At 43.0% G+C, this 23,836-nt stretch overlaps 1 protein-coding gene across 4 annotated transcripts in view; it reads left to right on the top strand.

The window, feature by feature from the left end:
* Positions 1-2,878: 2,878 nt before the first annotated feature.
* The window catches only part of LOC139376651 (SAP30-binding protein-like), a 38,424-nt gene continuing 17,466 nt past the window's right edge, over positions 2,879-23,836 (top strand). For 3 of the 4 annotated variants that reach the window (XM_071119474.1, XM_071119472.1, XM_071119471.1), the window contains exons 1-4: positions 2,884-2,991; positions 10,604-10,722; positions 10,854-10,898; positions 16,571-16,613. In XM_071119474.1, the coding sequence (XP_070975575.1) occupies positions 2,898-2,991; positions 10,604-10,722; positions 10,854-10,898; positions 16,571-16,613 (301 nt within the window). In that variant the 5' untranslated portion in view covers positions 2,884-2,897. Of the gene's footprint in view, positions 2,992-10,603; positions 10,723-10,853; positions 10,899-16,570; positions 16,614-23,836 lie in introns of all 4 variants that reach the window. The other variant, XM_071119473.1, reaches the window with a different exon arrangement.

Genomic DNA, 23,836 nt, shown 5'->3' with positions numbered 1-23,836 from the left:
TGACAGCACATGCTGTTGGAATGATGTAGGAACAACCACTTGAAACACTTCACTCCAGTCACTAACTGTTATGAGCTGCCCATTTACGCATCAAAACTCCTGCTTTCATAAAGTAGGTGGTCTCCCTGGTTTTAGCTTCCTCAATGGAAATTACCAAAGCAAAACACTTGCGAAGACTGGTGTCTCCCTTTTGACATTGAATCACCTTCTCGGGGGTGACAGGCAAAAGAAAGTCAGGTAATTGGGGCGCAATTTCGCTTTCCCCTGCCTTAGTTTTTACGGGGGTAAAAACCATCGGCCTTGCAGAAGGAATACTCGGTGCATTGTCTTCTACCTCAACATTCTCAAAAATGTAACTAGACAAATCCACCACATCTCCCAGCTTGTGAGATTGTGCCCTCATTAACACACAAGCACAAAAAACATGGGGAAATGCTTGAACCAATTTATCATCTGCAGTTTTGATTTTTGGGTTGTCTATTACTTCTAACACACGAGTCACTTTACCAACAGCAATATCGTTCCCTAGTACCAATATGACTCCTTTTACTGGCAGTGTAGACACCACACCAACACGGAAACGTCCTGATACCAAGTCTGACCCTAAGTGGACCTAGTGTAATGGTACAGATACGTATTTTGTCTCTATACCCTGTAATATGAAATGCGAGCCACAATATGTTTCAGGGGACGAGGGTAAAGCATCAGTAACAATTACTGACTGGCTTTTGACCCACTTGTTCTCCAGTTAAGGAAACACAACCGGCAGAGATAAACGGAGCATAGAAAGGATCCGGTTTCCCAAATGCTGAATCAATAACTAGGTCCAACGGCTGAGGCAAAGACTGGACTAAACCCACGCGTTTTAATTTAGGGGATGGTGACAGGAACTGTTTTGGTTTATTTTTCAAAACCTGGCAGTCCGCAATCACTTGACCCTTTTGGTGACATTAAAAACATTCATGGATTTCGTGCAAAGGCTTAGGGTCGTCAGAGGAAAAGCGACCCTAACGTGGCACTGATGATGTAATCGTTAGGCCTTCAAAACAAGGCGCACCAAAGACAGTTTTGTGCGTCAAAGCGTACTCATCTGCCAACACTGATGCCTGGGCCAATGTTGCCACTTTCTGTTCATTTAAATGAACTACAATTCTATCAGGCAGGTTTCTTTTAAATCCTCCGACAGCATCAACTCCTGAATATCAGCAAAGGTGTTAGATTTGCTGACTGAACACTAGCGATTAAACAGAGACTCTTTGTCCCTAGCAAACTCATCAAAAGTAAGGTGAGGGTTTTTTGTGGTTCCTGAAGCGCTGCCTATAAGCTTCAGGCCACCAACTCTTAAGCCCGCAACGCGGTTGTTTTAACTATATCGTACTGTAAACTGTCTTCCAGGGAGAGAGCGGCTACTACTCCCTGGGCTTTCCCAGTCAATTTACATTGCAACAGGAGAGGCCAAACCTCGAGTGGCCAATGCAACGCAGCGGCCACATGTTCAAACGCAGAGAAATAGGAATCAACTTCCGACCCCCAAATTGGAGGGACTAAAGCATTTTTAAAAAACGTACATCGAAGTGGGCTTGATGATGGGCAGGCTGTGGAGTCGCGCTGGAGCCAGCATCTAGCTCCAGTTGTCAGATCCTCACCTCCATGTCGGCTTCTATTTCCATTTTCCTAATTTCTAAATTAAACTCCACTCCACTCCATCCGCGTGTCTAACATGCTCTTTATCTTTTTGCTCCATTTCCAAGCGGCCAGCCTCACCTTTAGCCTAGCGGTCCCGTCTGAACGACCCGAGGCGGAAAATAAAGGGTTGAATCGGGACAATGTAAAGGGGGTGCGATCAACCCCTTCCTCCTTGTCGTCCTCCGACTTGGCATTGGAAGGTCTACCCATCTTCTCTCCTGAACCCTCCCTCTCCATATCTTTCAACAATAATTTTTTTTCTCACTAAACCCTCCCTGACTAGCACCAAAAGCTCAGCCTTTAGGGCTTTCTCGGGGACATAGAGTCCATAATGGTCAGCTATGGTGCAAAGGTCTACTATATGCAACCCCACCAACCGATCAACAGAGGGCGGTTCAATAAACTTGGAGACGGCTGAGGCAGCCATTTTGTACACAGCAGCCTACTGAACACACGTAAACTAAATAAGTCACCCAAGCTCACAACCTACCACCACACCTCAATCACAAAGAGCTCAGAGCAGCGGAGTCCTGTGGGTTTAATGATCCCGGATGAGCCCCAATTATGTTATGTACGCCTCTTGGTGGAGGGAACGCAACACCCTGCTCCAACTCAACTCCCCACGGAGCAAAAAAAAAGGCATGTGATTGTAGGTGTGAGTAAGGATGACAGAGGCAGAGAATATTACCGTTTACAGGGAATTTATTCTTCCTTCACACGGTAAGGTGGGGAATAGGGGCTGGACGGAACCAAAGGAAGATCAAGTTAAAAATCCCCTCTCCTACCTTACCCGCACCTACAATCACATACCTTTTTTTCACTCCACAGGGAGTTGAGTTGTAGCAGGGTGTTGCGTTCCCTACTCCAAGAGGAGTATGTAACATTATTCTATGATATAATGGTGGTCTGCAAACAAACGTTTAAGGTGCATGCCGCCACCTACTGCGCTGGAGTATGTGGTTAATCACGGTTTACAACATTAGCTCCACATTTCTAAATTATCCTATTTAACTCAGTGTTTCCGAGAAACTAAAAAAGAGCTCTACTGCCTGGTGGAGCGTCGTACATTACGCCATTGATTTTCATAATGGGATTCGTAACTACGCCTTTTATAATATCCCTGACTACATTTCCCAGAGACCCGAATAAGCAAAACTTTTTTTCAAAAACGACGCTGAAAGTGACGTCTTTGTTATGCGACCTTTGGAGAAATGGCGAGCGGCAAAAAGAGTGCACTTCTCTCCTCTTTGGCGGATTATGGAGACGATTCAGAGGCAGATTCCGACCCAGAGGTAGAAGAAACAGGTAGATACTTTGCTTAACTACTGATACTGATGGCATAGAAATTAGAATTTTGGCCCCAAATCTGTTGTAACTGAGACGAAAGTGGGTAACCGGAAATCGCTTTGTGTAGTTCAACAATGTTGTTGGCTAGCTTGTAACAGTAACGTTAGCTAGCTAAAGATAAATACTATATTGAGGTGTTAACTGTAACGTTACTGTTCTAACTAACGTTGTCCCCAGCACGGTAAACAAACATTGACTTGTCATCGTTATCTAGAAAATGGCGTTGTGTGAGCATGTACAGAATATACTTTATAAAACGTAAGGCTAAAGTTAGCTAGTTTTGTGTGGATGGAGGAGCATGTCAAGATGACATCATCACCGGCTACGGTAGCATCTGAATCATATACATATAATTATGTTTCTATGATCTGAACTCTAACTGCACACTTGTTGCTAGATCACAAAATACGGAAACGTGCTGTACCCATAGAGAACCTATTTAATTACTAGAGGGCTATGTCGTACGTAGACGTTAATAGCTCAAGAATTGGGTAAAATTGCAGTCATTGGTCAGGGAGAAATCCAAACCAGTCTAATTGGAATGAATGACAGTAGAGGCATACTCCTGATTTTACTTATGCAGAAATATACAAGTAAGGCATGTGAACCTAAAATATTTTGTATGGGTTTTATACACATTTTCTGAATTACGACTAATGTGAACAGACCATGAATGTAGAAATGTTAGTTTTCTTGGAGATCTGTGTTATTATGAGATACAATATCAGTACTTGTTGCATTTACAACTTGTCTAAGTCTTATCAACTGATTTCAGCAAGTATATGGCTGTGCATTGGCTGCATTGTTTGAATGGAATGTTGGCATATTGGCAGTAACGTTTTAACAATTTATGTAATCATTCCTGTAAAACAGTGTAAGCTAGCCAGACAATCTTATCACCGCACTGGCAAATCATGGTTGACCAACAGGGCTTTGAAACTAAGTTTTTGGTCCACCAGCCACTGTGGCAGGTGGATTAAGAAATCTACCAGCCACTCAGATTTTGTTTACCAACCATGAAGGTCATTCAATTTGGAAAATTTCAAGTACTTTGAAAGTTTCTTTAAGTGCAGTCGCAAAAACCATCATCTCTATGATGAAACTGGCTCTCATGAGGACCACTACAGGAAAGGAAGACCCAGAGTTAACTCTGCTGCAGAGGATACATTCATTAGTTAACTGCACCTCAGATTGTTGCCCAAATCTCAACATCAACTGTTCAGAGGAGACTGTGTGAATCAGGCCTTCATGGTCGTATTGCTGCAAAGAAACCACTAATAAAAATACACAAATAATAAGAAGAGACTTGCTTGGGCCAAGAAACATGAGCAATGGACATTAGACCAGTGGAAAACTGTCCTTTGGTCTGGTGAGTCCAAATTTGAGATTTTTGTTTCCAACTGCCATGTCTTTGTGAGACGCAGAGCAGGTGAACGGATAATCTCTGCATGTGTGGTTCCCACCGTGAAGCATGGAGGAGGAGGGGGTGCTTTGCTGGTGACACGGTCTGTGATTTATTTAAAATTCAAGGCACACTTAACCAGCATGGCTACCACAGCTTTCTGCAGCAATACACCATCCCATCTGGTTTGCGCTTTGTGGGACTATCATTTGTTTTTCAACAGGACAATGACCCAACACACCCCAGGCTGTGTAAGGGCTATTTGACCAAGAAGGACAGTGATGGAGTGCTGCATCAGATGACCTGGCCTCCACAATCACCTGACATCATCTCAATTGAGATAGTTTGGGATGACTTGGACCGCAGAGTGAAGGAAAAGCAGCCAACAAGTGCTCAGGATTTGTGGGAACACCTTCAAGACTGTTGGAAAAGCATTCCAGGTGAAGCTTTTGAGAGAATGCCAAGAGTGTGCAAGGCTGTCAAGGCAAAGGGTGGCTACTTTGAAGAGTCTTAAATATAAAATATATTTTTGATTCAACACTTGTGAATACTACATGATTCCATGTGTTATTTCATAGTTTTAATGTCTAAACTATTATGGGGCGGCAGGGTAGCCTAGTGGTTAGAGTGTTGGACTAGTTACCCAAAGGTTGCAAGTTCAAATCCCCGAGCTGACAAGGTACAAATCTGTCGTTCAGCCCCTGTTCCTAGGCCGTCATTGAAAATAAGAATTTGTTCTTAACTGACTTGCCTAGTTAAATAAAGGTAAAATAAATTTTTAAAAATGTAGAAAATAGTAAAAATAAAGAAAAACCCTTGAATGAGTAGGTGTGTCAACTTTTGACTGGTACTGTATATATCTAGGTGGTTAGAGCCCTGAATGCTGATTGGCTGACAGCCGTGATATATCAGACTGTATACCACGGGTATGACAAGTTATTTTTACTGCTCTAATTACATTGGTAACCAGTTTATAATAGCAATAAGTCACCTCTGGTAGAGGTCGACCGATTATGATTTTTCAACACCGATAATTGGAGGACCAACAAAAGCCGATACCGATTAATCGGATGTTTTTTTGGTGTTTTTTTTATTTAATTTGTATTTATTTATTTATTTTAATGTTTGTAATAATGACAATTACATCAATACTGAATTAACCCTTTTATTTTAACTTAATATAATACAATATAATACATAAATAAAATCTATTTTGTCTCAAATAAATAATGAAACATGTTTTAATTTGGTTTAAATAATGCAAAAACAAAGTGTTGGAGAAGAAAGTAAAAGTGCAATATGTGTCATGTTAGAAAGCTAATGTTTAAGTTCCTTGCTCAGAACATGAGAATATGAGAATATATGAAAGCTGGTGGTTCCTTTTTAACATGAGTCTTCAATATTCCCAGGTAAGAAGTTTTAGGTTGTAGTTATTATAGGAATTATAGGACTATTTCTCTCTATACCATTTGTATTTCATATACCTTTGACTATTGGATGTTCTTATAGGCACTATAGTATTGCCAGCCTAATCTTGGGAGTTGATAGGCTTGAAGTCATAAACTGATGCAGGAATGTGCTGTTTGAATGAATGCTTACGAGCCTGCTGCTCCCTACCACCACTCAGTCAGACTGCTATATCAAATCATAGACTTAATTATAATATAATCAACACACAGAAATACGAGCCTTAGTTTCCGGATTTGACATATTAATGACCTATCATTTCGAAAACAAAACATTTATTCTTTATGGAGGCGCTACCAGGAGACAGGCCAGTACATGTCCCCAGTCCACCTGGCTGTGCTGCTGCTCCAGTTTCAACTGACCTGAGCCATAGGACCATGCCCCAGGAATACCTGACATGATGACTCCTTGCTGTCCCCAGTCCACCTGACTGTGCTGCTGCTCCAGTTTCAACTATTCTGCCTTATTATAATTCGACCATGCTGGTCATTTATGAACATTTGAACATCTTGACCATGTTTTGTTATAATCTCCACCCGGCACAGCCAGAAGAGGACTGGCCACCCCACATAGCCTGGTTCCTCTCTAGGTTTCTTCCTAGGTTTTGGCCTTTCTAGGGAGTTTTTCCTAGCCACCGTGCTTCTACACCTGCATTGCTTGCTGTTTGGGGTTTTAGGCTGGGTTTCTGTACAGCACTTTGAGATATCAGCTGATGTACGAAGGGCTATATAAATAAATTTGATTTGATTTGATTTACATCAGGAGACGTGGAGGAGGCCGTAGGAGGGCAACAACCCAGCAGCAGGACCGCTACCTCCGCCTTTGTGCAAGGAGGAGCAGGAGGAGCACTGCCAGAGCCCTGCAAAATGACCTCCAGCAGGCCACAAATGTGCATGTGTCTGCTCAAACGGTCAGAAACAGACTCCATGAGGGTGATATGAGGGCCCGACGTCCACAGGTGAGGGTTGTGCTTACATCCCAACACCGTGCAGGACGTTTGGCGTTTGCCAGAGAACACAAAGATTGGCAAATTCGCCACTGGCGCCCTGTGCTCTTCACAGATGAAAGCAGGTTCACACTGAGCACATGTGACAGATGTGACAGTCTGGAGACGCCGTGGAGAACGTTCTGCTGCCTGCAACATCCTCCAGCATGACCGGTTTGGCGGTGGGTCAGTCATGGTGTGGGGTGGCATTTCTTTGGGGGCCGCACAACCCTCCATGTGCTCGCCAGAGGTAGCCTGACTGCCATTAGGTACCGAGATGAGATCCTCAGACCCCTTGTGAGACCATATGCTGGTGCGGTTGGCCGTGGGTTCCTCCTAATGCAAGACAATGCTAGACCTCATGTGGCTGGAGTGTGTCAGCAGTTCCTGCAAGAGGAAGGCATTGATGCTATGGACTGGCCCGCCTGTTCCCCAGACCTGAATCCAATTGAGCACATCTGGGACATCATGTCTCGCTCCATCCACCAACGCCACGTTGCACCACAGACTGTCCAGGAGTTGGCGGATGCTTTAGTCCAGGTCTGGGAGGAGATCCCTCAGGAGACCATCCGCCACCTCATCAGGAGCATGCCCAGGCGTTGTAGGGAGGTCATACAGGCACGTGGAGGCCACACACACTACTGAGCCTCATTTTGACTTGTTTTAAGGACATCAAAGTTGGATCAGCCTGTAGTGTGGTTTTCCACTTTAATTTTGAGTGTGACTCCAAATCCAGACCTCCATGGGTTGATAAATTTGATTTCCATTGATCATTTTTGTGTGATTTTGTTGTCAGCACATTCAACCATGTAATAAAAAAAGTATTTAATAAGAACATTTCATTGATTCAGATCTAGGATGTGTTATTTTTGTGTTCCCTTTATTTTTTTTAGCAGTGTATTAAAAAAATGCCTTATTTGCATAAGTATTCACCCCCTTTGCTATGAGACTTGAACTTGAGCTCAGGATTTTGTCAAGGCACATATTTTGTTGTGGCACAGATATGGGGGAAAAGTACCAAAACATTTCTGCAGCATTGAAGGTCCCCAAGAACACAGTGGCCGCCATCATCCGTAAATGGAAGAAGTTTGGAACGACCAAGACTCTTCCTAGAGCTGGCCGCCTGTCCAAACTGAGCAATCGAGGGAGAAGGACTTGTTCAGGGAGGTCACTTCCAGAACCTTCCAGAAGGACAACCATCTCTGCAGCACTCCACCAATTAGGCCTTTGTGGTAGAGTGGCCAGAAAGAAGCCACTCCTCATTAAAAGGCACATGACAGCCCACTTGAAGTTTGGCAAAACGCACCCAAAGACTCTGACCATGAGAAACAAGATTCTCTGGTCTGATTGAACTCTTTGTCCTGAATGCCAAGCGTCACATCTGGAGGAAACCTGGAACCATCTCTACGGTGAAGCTTTGTGGTGGCAGCATCATGCTGTGGGGATGTTTTCAGCTGCAGGGACTGGGAGACTAGTCAGGATTAAGAGAAAGATGAACTGAGCAAAGTACAAAGAGTTACTTGATGAAAATCTGCTCCGGGGTGCTCATGACCTCAGACTGGGGAGAAGGTTTACCTTCCAACAGGACAACAACCCTAAGCACACAGCTGAGACAATGCAGTCGTGGCTTCGGGACTAGTCTTTGAATATCCTTGAGTGGAAATTGACAAATGCTGAAAGTGCGTGTGGGCAAAAATAAGTTCAGCATCTCCACTTAGGCAAAAAAGATAGTTCTATAATGAAGAACAGTGTCTTGCAGGATTCAATAGTTGGAATTGTAAGAGTTGTTGTCTTGTCCCATTCTCTGCGATTGTCATTTTAATGGAATCCAGAAAGAACGAACATAAAACCTGTCCTCAAACATTTACATCATAAGGTGCAAAGTTATGGTCAAAGACACAACATCCACATCAAATGTAATATTTTTCTTGATCAAATAACATGGAAAACGACTTTTTGTTCAGTATATATTTACCATCCTTACAAACCATTTAATGTACAGTGCATTTGGAAAGTATTTAGACCCCATAACTGTTTCCACATTTTTGTTACATTACAGCCTTACTCTAAGTAGTGTCTTCTGTCTGGCCACTCTACCATAAATGCCTAATGGGTGGAGTGCTGCAGAGATGGTTGTCCTTCTGGTAGGTTCTTCCATCTCCTCAGAGGAGCTCTGTCAGGGTGACCATCGGGTTCTTGGTCACCTCCCTGACCAAGGCCCTTCTCCCCAGATTGCTCAGTCTTGGTGGTTCCAAATGTCCAATCAATTGAATTTACCACACATGGACTGTAATAATGTTGTGGAAACATCAATGGTGTTGCGCAGCTAAGCAGTCGTGGGTAAACATGAAGTACAGGAGGGGATTAAGCACGTACACCTGAGGGCACCGTGTTGTGTCAGCTAAGGACCCTGGGATTGAACACCTCCCTCTGCAACTGGATCCTGGGCTTCCTGACGAGCCGCCCCCAGGTGGTGAGGGTAGGTAACACATCCGCCACGCTGCCCTCAGGTGTACGTGCTTAATCCCCTCCTGTACTTCATGTTTACCCACGACTGTTTAGCTGCGCAACACCATCATTAAGTTTGGCGAAAACACGGCGGAAGTAGACCTGATTACAGGCGACAATGAGACCGCCTATTGGGAGGAGGTTTGAGACCTGGCAGTGTGGTGCCAGGACAACAACCTCTCCCTTAACGCCAGCAAGACAAAGGAGCTGATTGTGGACTGCAGGAAAAGGAAGGCTTAGCACGCCCCCACAGGGCTGTAGGGATCAGGTCGAGAGCTTCAAGTTCCTGTGTCCACATCACTAACATGGTCCAAACACACCAACACAGTTGTGAAGAGGGTAGGACAATGCCTCTCCCCCCTCAGGAGGCTGAAAATATTTGGCATGGGTCCTCAGATCCTCAAAGTTCTACAGCTGCAGTATCGAGAGCATCTTGACTGGCTGCATCACTGCTTGTGGCATGGCAACTGCTTGGCATGGCAACTGCTTGGCATGGCAACTGCTTGGCATGGCAACTGCTTGGCATGGCAACTGCTTGGCATGGCAACTGCTTGGCATCTGACCGACAGGGTAGTGCATATGGCCCAGTACATCACTCCTTGTATTATATAGTCTCGTTATTTTGTTATTAGTTGCTTCTTCTTTTTTTCAGCAAATGTTTCCTACTTTTTAACTGCATTGTTGGGAAGTAAAGTAAGTTGGGCTCGTAAGTAAACATTTCACAGTAAAGTCTACACTTGTTGTATTCGACGTATGTGACAAGTAAAATGTTATTTGCTATCCGGGGGTCCTTGGGACATCCCTAACCCACTTTGAAGTTCACATTTTAAAATAGTTACGGTATGGTTAGGGTAGGGATGTCACAAGGATACCGGATTAACCTTTGCTGAGCTCGTTCAGCTGTTAACATGGCTTTGCCCATGCGTCAGGTGATATAAATCAGACAGGCATTGCCAGGGGAGGAAACAGATCAATAGTACTTTCCTGTAGATATGTTTGTCTAAAATATCTATTGGCATAATGACCAACCAGTAAAGTAAGTTAAAAAACTGTTTTTATTATAGGTACTTGTTATACAAGGCACACGCATTACGAAAATGTCAAAGAATAGAGGCTAACCAATCTCCGCTTGATATTAGGTCAGGAAGCCGGCAACTGAATGCTGCTGTGTTTCCAACCTGATAACCAAGCTCTGTGTCATTCTGCAGAGGGCCACGGAGTAGGTCTGGTGTCTGCTGCCTATGGAGAGGACGACATTAGCCGGATTGAGGATGGCGACGACAAGGCATCTGGAGACGAGGACAGTGGGGAGAGCTCGCGTAACTCGGTCAGTTCTCTTTATCCTTTTAATTTAGTCAGTCTCTTTCCCACAGCACCCTGCTAGAGGTATTTGTCAGCGGTGCCTGTATGAGTGTGTGTGGTCACACTGTTAACCATTTGCATTCTTGTCTTCATTAGGAAATGGAAGAGTCTGATGAGGGTGGAGACACAGATGATTATAAGGTATTTTAACCCCCCCCTGATTTTGGTATGGTTTGGACTTGTGAAATGTTTGTTGGGGGTTCATGGGGCTAACCAATATTGTCTCTGGGGGTGCAAAGAAAAGCAAGGATTTTGTTCAAATTATGGTAGTGCCACTAGGTGGTAGTGTTGAGCTATAATGTTTTGTCTCTATTCACCGATACCAGTATAGAGCAGAATAAACAACATCCATTATTTCAAGTTAAGTATAGCTTGGTTGTACACACTGATGAAAAACCTTTGCATATAAACTTTGAATTATAGTTATCATGTTAAATCCGCACCAATAAGACCAAGCTTGATCAAGATGTGGCATTTAAAGGTGCATACCTTTTTGAATTGTGAAGTTCAGATGAGCAGGGTTGTACCCTTAGCCAGCCCCACCCTGATAGTGCAGCAGTCAGTGTATGAGTTGGAACAGTGTGTTCGATGGACTATATTCCAGTTCCTGCCACAGTGATTGATGCAGGTCAGGAGGGCTTGATGCTGCTCAAACAATCAATCATTACAGGGCTTGGGCCACATAATGCCATAGTATCCTGTGTGGGAAGGGCCTGTTGCAATGACAATTAGCAACTCTACGATCAGGCCATGAATGCAATATGTCTGCAGAACTATAGCATTCCACAACATGGGGGGGGGGGGGGGGGGGGGGGGGGGGTCAGGTAGAGAGGTGGAGGACTGGTGAGATGTTGTGTGCATGTGTATCTGTCAGAGAGGTAGAGTTGCGGTAAACTGATCCAGAACCTGCCAAAAAGGGGAGGGTGTTTTCACTGGCTACTACTACTATACTCCCACGAGTTTGGTTTATATTTTGCTACTGCTGCCCTATACACTATTTATTATGATTTATGCCTCGTCAGCCACACCATTGACCCCCACTTTGTCCTAAGAGCTGAACTCTGTTTCGACTGCGTTGAGGTGCAACAGGCCCTTCCCTATGTCTTTTTCTAGTCATATAGAGTTGGTTTAGACGAGGCTAGTTTTTGTACGAGATATCTAGGAGAAAGCTCTCGTGTGAAAGTTCAACATTGCTTACTGGTAATCTAGGGGAGTTAAACGAGTAGCAGTTCTTTCAAACTCGTCTCCAACTCTTAGCCAGACTATTGAGTAATAGCTTGGTTGGTTACACAGGCATGATTTATCAATCTGCTGTTTTCACTTATGGCCTGAAAATGCAATGGCTTTGATTAGATTGGATTTCATAATTCATTTTTTCATAGAGAAAGACTTAAAATGCCATATCTGAGTTATAGATTTTGTGTCATATACCAGTAATAATGGAATGGATTTATAGAGGTGATTCATTTATATAACGTAATGGAGATGTTGGGATTCTTTCATTGTGGCCTGCTTTCTTTTGAAAGGCTTGGGGTGGGCTTGGGCTAATGCCACAGTCGAGAAGAACCATAGAGCCAACACGGCCTCTCCCCTTTTTCAGTGAGAAAGCGATAGGCGGAGGGGTTGTCACCAAATGTGTCCGTGCCCTGGTTATCACATTTTGGCTCTTGATCGTGTCAGGGACAGAGTGGGGTAAGGGTTGAGAGAAGGGGGTTGTTTGATTGTATCTCTTGCCCTCTCTCTACCCCCTTGACCTGTGTTTGGCCCATAGTGAAGACGCAGTAACCCAGAATAATGGCCGTTTGGCCACGCTGTTCTGTTGCTGTAATTCTCTCTCTGGCTGAAAGTATTTTAGTATTTTATTAGGAACCCCATTAGCTGCTGCCAAGACAGCTGCTACTCTTCCTGGGGTCCAAACATGTTCAAGACAACACATCAAAACAATAGTGTACCTACATTACCGTTCAAAAGTTTGGGGTCACTTAGAAATGTCCTTGTTTTTGAAAGAAAAGAAGAAAAAGGTCAATTTAAAATAACATCAAATTGATCAGAGATTGATCAGAGTTTTCAGCTGTGCTAACATAATTGCATTTTTTTTTCCCTAATCAATTAGCCTTTTAAAATGATTAACTTGGATTAGCTAACACAACGTGCCATTGGAACACAGGAGTGGTAGTTGCTGATAATGGGCCTCTGGATATCTATGTAGATATCCAGCTACAATAGTAATTTACCACATTATCAATTTCTACACTGTATTTCTGATCAATGTTATGTTATTTTTTATTTATTTATTAATTATTTTTTTTTGAATTTTACCCCTTTTTCTCCCCAATTTCGTAGTATCCAAATGTTGTAGTAGCTACTATCTTGTCTCATCGCTACAACTCCCGTATGGGCTCGGGAGAGACGAAGGTTGAAAGTCATGCGTCCTCCGATACACAACCAACCAAGCCCCTGCTTCTTTAACACAGTGCACATCCAACCCGGAAGCCAGCCGCACCAATGCGCCGGAGGAAACACTGTGCACCTGGCCACCTTGGCTAGCGTACACTGCGCCCAGCCCGCCACAGGAGTCGCTGGTGCGCGATGAGACAAGGACACCCCTACCGACCAAGCCCTCCCTAACCCGGGCGACGCTAGGCCAATTGTGCGTCGCCCCACGGACCTCCCGGTCGCGGCCGGTTACGACAGAGCCTGGGCGCGAACCCAGGACTCTGATGGCACAGCTGGCGCTGCAGTACAGCGCCCTTAACCACTGCGCCATCCGGGAGGCTAATTTGATGTTATTTTAACGGACAAAAAAATTTGCTTTTCTTTCGACAAGAATTTCTAAGCGACCCCAAACTTTTGAACGGTAGTGTAAATATACTGAACAGCAATATACATTTGAAGTGCATCAATTTCAAATATTTTACTGAGTTATAGTTCATGTAAGGAAATCAGTCGAATGAAATTCATTCAGTCCTAATCTATGGATTTCACATGACTGGGAATACAGATATGCATCTATTGGTCACAGATAACCAGTCAGTCTCTGGTGTAACCATCATTAGCCTCATGTGTCGCGACACATTTCCTTTGCATAGATCAGGCTGTGGAATGTTGTCCCACTCCTCTTCAATGGCAGTGTGACGTTGCTGGATATTGGCAGAAACTGGAACAAGCTGCTGTATACGTCAATACAGAGCACCCCAAACATGCTCAATGGGTGACATCTGGTTAGTATGCAGGCCATGGAAGAACTGGGACATTTTCAGATCCTTGTGACATGGAGTTGTACATCATGCTGAAACATGAGGTGATGGCAACGGATGAATGGCACGACAATGGGCCTCAGGATCTCGTCACGGTATCTCTGTGCATTCAAATTGCCATCATTAAAATGCAATTGTGTTCGTTGTCCGTAGCTTATGCCTGCCCATTGCATACCACCACCGCCACCATGGGGCACTCTGTTCACAACATTGACATCAGCAAACCTCTCACCCACACGATGTCATACACGTGATCTGCGGTTGTGTGGCCGTTTGGACTTACTGACAAATTCTCTAAAATGACAGAGGCTGCTTATAGTAAAGAAATTAACATTACATTCTCTGGCAACCGCTCTGGTGGACATTCCTGCAGTCAGCATGCTAATTGCACGCTCCCCCAAAACTTGAGACATCTGTGGCATTGTGTTGTGTGACACAACTGCACATTTTAAAGACCGAGTGACAGCAGTAGAGTTGCAGAGACAGGCTGTACAACAGGGAGGCAAGAGGCACCGTTATAGTGTTGAGTCTCCAGTGGTGTTTTTACATGTTGTATTTGTCTAAGTCATGAGCTGGTTAAAAAAGGACTAGGACTCTGTTCCACTGGTCGTTGGTACAGTAAAAGTTGAGAAACGATGTACTATAGTGTACTGCCTATGTTCTGTGTCAGTAGCATTACTGTGTAAGTAGTCACAGGACGTTGGGCATTATAGAAATGTGCAATGCTCCACCATTACAAATGTACCATATAAAAGGTACTATATTACAATACATACTACGTCATTTTTTGAATGTGTTGTAATATTGTACATTTCTATAATGCACAACATCCCTGTTGTATTGTTTTACACTGAACAAAAATATATAAACGGAACATGTAAAGTGTCCCATGTTTCATGAGCTGAAATAAAAGATCCCAGAAATGTTATTTCTCTAAAATGTTGTGCACACATTTTTTTAACATCCCCGTTTCTCCTTTGTCAAGATAATCCATCCACCTATCAGGTGTGGCATAGCAAGAAGCTGATTAAACAGCATTACATAGGTGGACCTTGTGCTGGGGACAATAAAGAGCTACTCTAAAATGTGCCCTTTTGTCACACAACACAATGCCACAGATATCAAGTTTTGAGGGAGCGTGCAATTGGCATGCTGACTGCAGGAATGTCCACCAGAGCTGTTTCCAGATATTTTAATGTTAATTTCTCTACCAGAAGCCACCTCCAACATTTATTTTAGAGAATTTGGCAGTACGTCCAATTGGCCTCAACCGCAGACCACGTGTAGCCACGCCAGCCAAGGACCTTCACATCCACTTCTTCAACTGCAGGATGTTCTGAGGGTGGGGTGGACTGTGAAGATATACAAAAATGATGCATCTTCACAGTCCACAGTGTGCCATGTTTTTTTTTTCTTCTCTTTACTCAGATTTTACTGTGCTAGCTTGAATTACCTGATGTGGAAGAGTTAAATGTGTTCATGGCTCTGTGTATTGAACAAAAATATAAACGCAACATGCAACAATTTCAAAGATTTTACTGAGTTACAGTTCATATAAGGAAATCTGTAAAATTAAATAAATTAAGAGAAATATGCTTTTTGTGCGTATGTAAATTTCTTTGGGGATTTCTTTATCTCAGCTCATGAAACATGGGACCAACACACTTTACATGTTGCGTTTTTATATTTTTGTTCAGTATAGTATTGGGGTTTTCCGAGCCTCTGTTCTGGACTTTGGGACTGAAGAGAACTCTAATGGCACGTCTTGTGGTATAAGTATGGGTGTCTGAGCTGTGTGAACAGACAGTTCAAACGCATCAATACCTCTCACAGTGACGAGTCGTGATGCAGTCAATCTGTCATTCATTACAGTGAGATGGAAATTCATTCAGAGGTTCAAAAGACCCTCTGGTAAGCCATGTCTGCACTATATCCTTCCTCCCCTTCCTTGCTCCTCCCATTGTTCTACTTAGTTTGGCCCTCTGCAAGACAATTCTTGGATGTGTCCATGCAGTTGCTAGGTGACTGGGTGGCAGTGTGTGTGTGTTCCATTGCCACTGAATAGGAGCACTGTTTCTTTCTGCTGAACCTGTGTTATGCCCACAGTTCTGGCGAGGACAGGCCGTATTTTCTAAGCAGCTCACATCACCCCACCTCCTGCCAAGCCCCTGCTTTCACAAGAATGTCCTGAAACTCCTGTAGCCACATGTTTGCCATGATACCCTGAAGGGAATCTTATGCCAAACGACTGTTTTTGATATACATTTTTTCCAAAAAGATAAAGCACAGTTGAAATAATCAGGAAACCTCATTCAGTTTGAGCCGACCTGTCCCATCACCATGGCTGACAAACTAATATCTTATTGCAGACCATTCCGCTGCTATTACCCTATTCTAATAGTTAACTGTTAACGAGTGGTATAATTGGGGTAATTGATCTCTATCAACAGTGATGTTATGCTGCCGGGCAATGTTGACCCTCACATCCAGGACCGTGCATGGTTCTTTGACTGACGTTCAACCCCTCCCTACTCTCTCTGTGTTCTCTATTTTCAGGAAATCCCAGAGGCAGAGAGGAAGGACCCCAATGAGTTGGTCGGTGAGTACACAAACAGACAAACGTGTTTAAGACACAGACACAATACAAACTTGGGGTGAAATATTTAGACTGCGGCCATCAGCCGTTATATGCTCAGACTGTTACATTTATAATGCTATGGTCTAAATCAGGGGTTCTCAACTCTTACTCTGAGGTCCAGAGCCTGCTGGTTTTATGTTTTACCTGATAATTAATTGCACACACCTGGTGTCCCAAGTCTAAATCCCCAGTTAGACGGGAACAATGAAAAAGTGCAGTGGAACTGGCTTCGAGGTCTCGAGTTGCATTTGAGGGGTCTAAATAATGATTAACTACTATAGATAGCTAGCAGTACTAGGGTTGGGCGAATTCCACCTATGTCCATTCGTGATTATGTACCTATAAAGCGTTGACATACCAGGGGTACTCAACCTGGGGTCTGCGGCCAACCGAAACAGAATTGCCTTTTCAGAGACGCACGCGATTTAACTTCTCTAAAATGTACACCGTTTTTCCTGGCTTTAAACCCGATACAATTTTCTATCAACTTTTGAAATTGGGATTGAATCAACATAAAAGCCCCTTTCAGTGCAAAAACCCCCAAATCTAACTCCGACTGAGTTGGTGATTGTGTTGTAGGCTTAGGAGCGCATCTGAGAAGGCTTGTTCTATTTTAAGGGCACGAGGGGCTTTTCTTCCATCACCCATGATCGAAGAGTAGCCTAGATATGCATTTTAGATCAGAGCAGAGCCACTTGTAGACACGTGTACATTTGTTGATATTCTTTGGCAGTTAGTTACAAGCCCAGTTCTAACTCATTTTTGGTCAGAAATTAGGGAGTGTTTGCTTGACCACAACTAGAAATGTTTATCTTAGTCAAGCGAGTCAGAGCTTTTTTTTGTCTTAACTGTGTCTATTGAAACTGGAGTAATGGTTGAAGTGATATTGATGAAAGACTTAAGTCGTGGCTCAAATGGCGCTTACAGCCCTTAATTTAGCAAATTAGTAGGCCATATCAACTGCAAACATTTCTGTAATCAGCGCTTTCTTTCCCAGCTGTTAACTAGGATGACTTGCAGAGCTCTTTATGGCCATTGCAAATCATGTGAAAGACGCATACCCCTCTTACTAACATTACATTATTGTTGCATTACACGGAACCCACACCGGCTGTGTGCCATCGTGCATAAATGTATTTTGTCCCCCCCACACCAAATGCGATCACGAAAAAAATATCAAAACAAACTCTGAACCAATTATATTAATTTGGGGACAGGTCGAGAAGCATTACACATTGATGGCAATTTAGCTAGTTAGCTTGCACTTGCTAGCTAATTTGTCCTATTTAGCTAGCTTGCTGTTGCTAGCTAATTTGTCCTGGGATATATTGAGTTATTTTACCTGAAATGCACAAGGTCCTATACGCCGCCAATTAATCCACACACAAAACGGTCAACCGAATCGTTTCTAGTCATCTCTCCTCCTTCCAGGCCTTTTCTTCTCTTGACTTTATATTGCGATTGGCAACTTTCATAAATGAGGTGCATTACTGCCACTGACCTCGTTCGTCTTTCAGTCACCCACGTGGGTATAACCAATGAGGAGATGTCACGTGGGTACTTGCTTCTATAAACCAATGAGGAGATGGGAGAGGCAGGACTTGGAGCGCTATCTGCGTCAGAAATATAACTGATTTCTATTTTAGACCTTGGCAACGCAGACGCAATAATTGAATAACACAGATTTCTAAATTGATTTTGCAGCACTCGTGCACACGACGTGAGAGGTTTAGTCAGCCTGTTAGGTAGGCCTATCTGTAAAAAAAAAAATGTATGATGATAATCGGGACCTGTTGCAATAAGGCACGAGAACCTGAAGATTATCGTGTAATAACTCCCGACTAAAGGGCGGTCCATACCAAGGACAATAACTATAACGACAAAGAAAAAAGCTAATTCAAGTGAACATTAGCGTTCACACTACAACAATAACTACAAAAAGAGAACGGTAAGGAGAGATATAGTTTGGATCACTTTCAGAGGGTTTTTTTTTCTTTTTTTTGTCCCTCTGACGATAAAACATTTGACAATCAATCAAATACCTGGTAATGACCACCTGACTACTGTAAAAAGTATTGGATATTGAAAACGTTGTTCATTACATTTCTATTTGTTTCCATTGTCACCAATTAAAGTTTAAATCTGCAACATATTTACAATAAATAAAGCAACGGCATTAAACAATTCTGCATCACCATTTCCCCCCCAGATTTGCACACAGTAATTGTTTCATTCACCCACAGACATTACATGCACCAACACTGGGACACATAGTACATAAAGGCATATTGTTTTATTTTGACTGACCAGTTGTGTGACTGGTCAGATTTGCAGTGAAGAGAATTAGTGACCTACAAATGTATCAATTTGAGATGTTAAAAGAACTTGAAAATGACATTCCTGAAGAAACTTTGTGGACTCATTTCCAAAAACATTTCCAAAGTATTTCCATGGTATTACTAGCGTAGAGATGTCTTCAAAAAAAGAGCAACTTGCTCCTTACATCCTCTACCACGGAGGTCAGGGGCTACCACGGAGGTCAGGGGCATATTTTAGGACTTTCCGAGGGCCCACAACAAGTCAACATCTTGCGTTTTCTGGCTTTTCATGACACTCAATGTAAGCATTAAAAAAAAGTAAATGAAGGATTGGCCTAATGTGAATATGCAGGACACGACAGAACAGTAACGCAGAGTAAAATATCGTTAACAGTCAGAATCTATAAAACGTCTCATCGTCTGTCAATAGACCATGTCAAACTGCTCACATTTACTTACCAACTACAATGGATCACACACCAGTGGTAACAAAGGCATGTTTGCTCCTCTGTCCCTTCATATTGAAGTGGGACATTAATTCAATGGTCATCAATCTGAAACATTTTATAAGGATATTAAAATTAGACAGTAGTTGCATAATTACTTTTTTACTCACCTCTAAATGATAACGTTTTGCTTAATCCTAATACATGTTGTAATATTCAACAACTTTTTATAAACACACCGCTCTATAATGGGCTCCCGAGTGGCGCAGCCGTCTAAGGCACTGCATCTCAGTGCTAGAGGCATCACTACAGACACCCTGGTTCGAATCCAGGCTGTATCACAACCGACCGTGATTGGGAGTCCCATAGGGCAGCGCACAATTGGCCCAGCGTCGTCCGGTTTGGCTGTCATTGTAAATAAGAATTTGTTCTTAACTGACTTGCCTAGTTAAATAAAAGATGCATTTAAAAATATATGTGTTCCCCCAACACAGGTAACTGCAAATATTAATGTGTGTGTAAAGAGGCATTAAAGAGACATCATTCCTGCAACAAACATTGTTAGAAATGGGTGTAATTGGCAAATCTCTTCCACACTCAGTTAGCATGACAATGTTTTCTAACGTTGTGATCATTTTGCTCACACACACACATTTACTGTCATTTAACTAAACATATATCAAAATGTCAAAACGTTCGCTAGCGACAACTGTCGATGGAGGATAAGCCAGAAAATTAGCTAGCTAAAATCAGCTAGCTAGCTAAACTTTCCTTGACGTTCTTCTCTCCAACAAACCACCACGTTAACTTGCAAAATCAAAACAAGTATGCAGGAGAACAGGGACTACCACTTAGCAGTCATATTTTGTGTACATTTCGAGAAACTATCGTTTCCCAGCGGCGGTGTTGTGTGGCCTACCAGGCGCTTTGTTCCAAACATGCCGTATGGAATGTTGACGCACTGAGCAAGAGCCAGCAGGATCCAATCCAAATTTTAGCTGGAACTGATACGCCTACCTTCTTATTTAGCTACTGAAATTAAAATAAATGTACTGCACGCATTATGTTAATTGCTTAAACGCTTTAAGGGATAATATAATTGTCATTCTCAGGGTCAAATTCAGGTACAATGATTTTGTACTAATTATTGATAGATTTAAAAAAATATATATATATTTTTTTAAATATTCGTCACATACACATGGTTAGCAGATTATGTGATTGTAGCGAAATGCTTGTGCTTCTAGTTCTGACAATGCAGTAATATCTAACAAGTAATCTAACAATTTCACAACAACTACCTTATACACACAAGTGTAAAGGAATTAATAAGAATATGTACATATAAATATATGGATGAGCGATGGCCGAACGGCATAGGCAAGATGCAGTAGATGGTATAGAGTACAGTATATACAGTATACTGTATACCACAAAAGTGAGTACACACCTCACATTTTTGTAACTATTTGAGCATATCTTTTCATGTGACAACACTGAAGAAATAACACTTTGCTACAATGTAAAGTAGTGAGTGTACAGCTTGTATAACAGTGTAAATTTGCTGTCTCCTCAAAATAACTCAAAACACAGCCATTAATGTCTAAACCGCTGGCAACAAAAGTGAGTACACCCCTAGGTGAAAATGTCCAAATTGTGCCCAAAGTGTCAATATTTTGTGTGGCCACCATCATTTTCCAGCACTGCCTTTACCCTCTTGGGCATGGAGTTCACCAGAGCCTCACAGGTTGCCACTGGAGTCCTTTTCCACTCCTACATGACGACATCGCGGAGCTGGTGGATGTTAGAGACCTTGCACTCCTCCACCTTCTGTTTGAGGATGCCCCACAGATGCTCAATAGGGTTTAGGTCTGGAGACATGCTCGGCCAGTCCATCACCTTTACCCTCAGCTTCTTTAGCAAGGAAGTGGTCGTCTTGGAGGTGTGTTTGGGGTCGTTATCATGTTGGAATACTGCCCTGCGGCCCAGTCTCCGAAGAGAGGGGATCATGCTCTGCTTCAGTATGTAACAGTACATGTTGGCATTCATGGTTCCCTCAATGAACTGTAGCTCCCCAGTGCCGGCAGCACTCATGCAGACCATGACACTCCCACCACCATGCTTGACTGTAGGCAAGACACACTTGTCTTTGTACTCCTCACCTGGTTGCTGCCACACACGCTTGATACCATCTGAACCAAATAAGTTTATGTCCATGTCCTTAGTCTGCTTGTCTTCAGCAAACTGTTTGCGGGCTTTCTTGTGCATCATCTTTAGAAGAGGCTTCCTTCTGGGACGACAGCCATGCAGACCAATTTGATGCAGTGTACGGCGTATAGTCTGAGCATTGACAGGCTGACCCCCCACCCCTTCAACCTCTGCAGCAATGCTGGCAGCACTCATACGTCTATTTCCCAAAGACAACCTCTAGATATGATGCTGAGCACGTGCACTCAACTTCTTTGGTCAACCATGGCGAGGCCTGTTCTCAGTGGAACCTGTCCAGTTAAACCGCTGTATGGTCTTGGCCAATTGGCAGCTCAATTTCAGGGTCTTGGCGATCTTCTTATAGCCCAGGCCATCTTTATGTAGAGCAACAATTCTTTTTTTTCAGATCCTCAGAGTTCTTTGCTATGAGGTGCCATGTTGAACTTCCAGTGACCAGTCAGTTTGAGGGAGTGTGAGAGCGATGACACCAAATTTAACACACCTGAGACCTTGTAACACTAACGAGTTACATGACACCAGGGAGGGGAAATGGCTAATTGGGCGCAAATTGGACATTTTCACTTAGGGGTGTACTCACTTTTGTTGCCAGTGGTTTAGACATTAATGGCTGTGTTTTGAGTTATTTTGAGGGGACAGCAAATTTACACTGTTATACAAGCTGTACACTCACTACTTTACATTGTAGCAAAGTGTCATTTCTTTAGTGTTGTCACATGAAAAGATATACTCAAATATTTACGAAATTGTGAGGGGTGTACTCACTTGTGATATCCTACAGTACTCATCTCATATGTACAGTATATGTAAACATTATATAAAGTGGCATTGTTTAAAGGGAATAGTGATACATTTATTACATCCAGTTTTAATGATTAAGTGGCTAGAGATTTGAGTCAGTATGTTGGCAGCAGCCACTCAATGTTAGTGGTGGCTGTTTAACAGTCTGATGGCCTTGAGATAGAAGCTGTTTTTCAGTCTCTCAGGCCCTGCTTTGATGCACCAGTACTGACCTTGCCTTTAGGATGATAGCGGGGTGAATTGGCAGTGGCTCGAGTGGTTGTTGTCCTTGATGATCTTTTTGGCCTTCCTGTGACATCGGGTGGTGTAGGTGTCCTGGACGGCAGGTAGTTTGCCCCCGGTGATGCGTTGTGCAGACCTCCCTACCCTCTGGAGAGCCTTACGGTTGTGGGCGGAGCAGTTGCCGTACCAGGCGGTGATACAGCCCGACAGGATGCTTTCGATTGTGCATCTGTAAAAATGTTAGTGTTTTTGGTGACAAGCCAAAAATTATAGGGATAAAAAAAAGGGTTTTGTAAATCCTGGTGGATTGTAGTCGGATATTTTAAATAATTCTGAAAACAAATGTAGTTAGTCATAATAGAACATCAAAATTGCATTCACTGGAACAAAATAAAATGTGCAACACAATGTGCAGTGCACAGAAACAAAATATAGTCATTAGAAGCCAACACAGCCACACGCAACTTAGCATTAATGTTTTATTTAACTAGGCAAGTCAGTCAGTTAAGAACAAATTCTTATTTACAATGATGGTCTAGGAACAGTGGGTTAACTGCCTGTTCAGGGGCAGAACGACAGATTTGTACCTTGTCAGCTCGGGGGTTTGAACTTGCAACCTTCCGGTTACTAGTCCAACACGGCAGGCAGGGTAGCCACTAGGGGTAGCCCTATAATTAAGCAACAATCATTTCATTGTAATGCAGTTTTACTTTTTAACAGCAGTGATTTTTTTGTAAGAGGATGTGCATGTTTATTTTGCATGCTGGTAGCCTAGAACAACTGCTATGGAAGTGAATGTGCACTACTGCCATAGTCTGTAGTAAAAGCATTTAGATTCTCTAAATTAGGGACCCCCTCTGATAGCTATAGGACTGCAGAGACTGTCTCAATTGTTTGCTTTTAATGACCTAGCAAATTCCATGACTTGGAGGTGAGAAAGCACAATTCTTCGTTTTTTTGTTGTTTTGATATTGGCATTTCAGCCCAATAACCTCCAAATGGCCCTACTCCTGAAATGAAACAGTTAATTGGGCCAGATAAGCTGAATTTGGCTCGGCCCGAGTACCAGTTGTCACTATGACAATAAACTCACCCTGAAAGCACTGAGTGGTCTGTGGTGTACCACCTTATTAATAGGCCTACAGTGTGCAGTAGGATGCGTTGATCAGTT

Source organism: Oncorhynchus clarkii, chromosome 20 (assembly GCF_045791955.1).
Source record: "Oncorhynchus clarkii lewisi isolate Uvic-CL-2024 chromosome 20, UVic_Ocla_1.0, whole genome shotgun sequence".
Classification (NCBI taxonomy): Eukaryota; Metazoa; Chordata; class Actinopteri; order Salmoniformes; family Salmonidae; genus Oncorhynchus; species Oncorhynchus clarkii.
The sequence above is the reverse complement of the archived record's forward strand: the minus strand, read 5'-3'. Positions and strand labels throughout refer to the sequence as shown.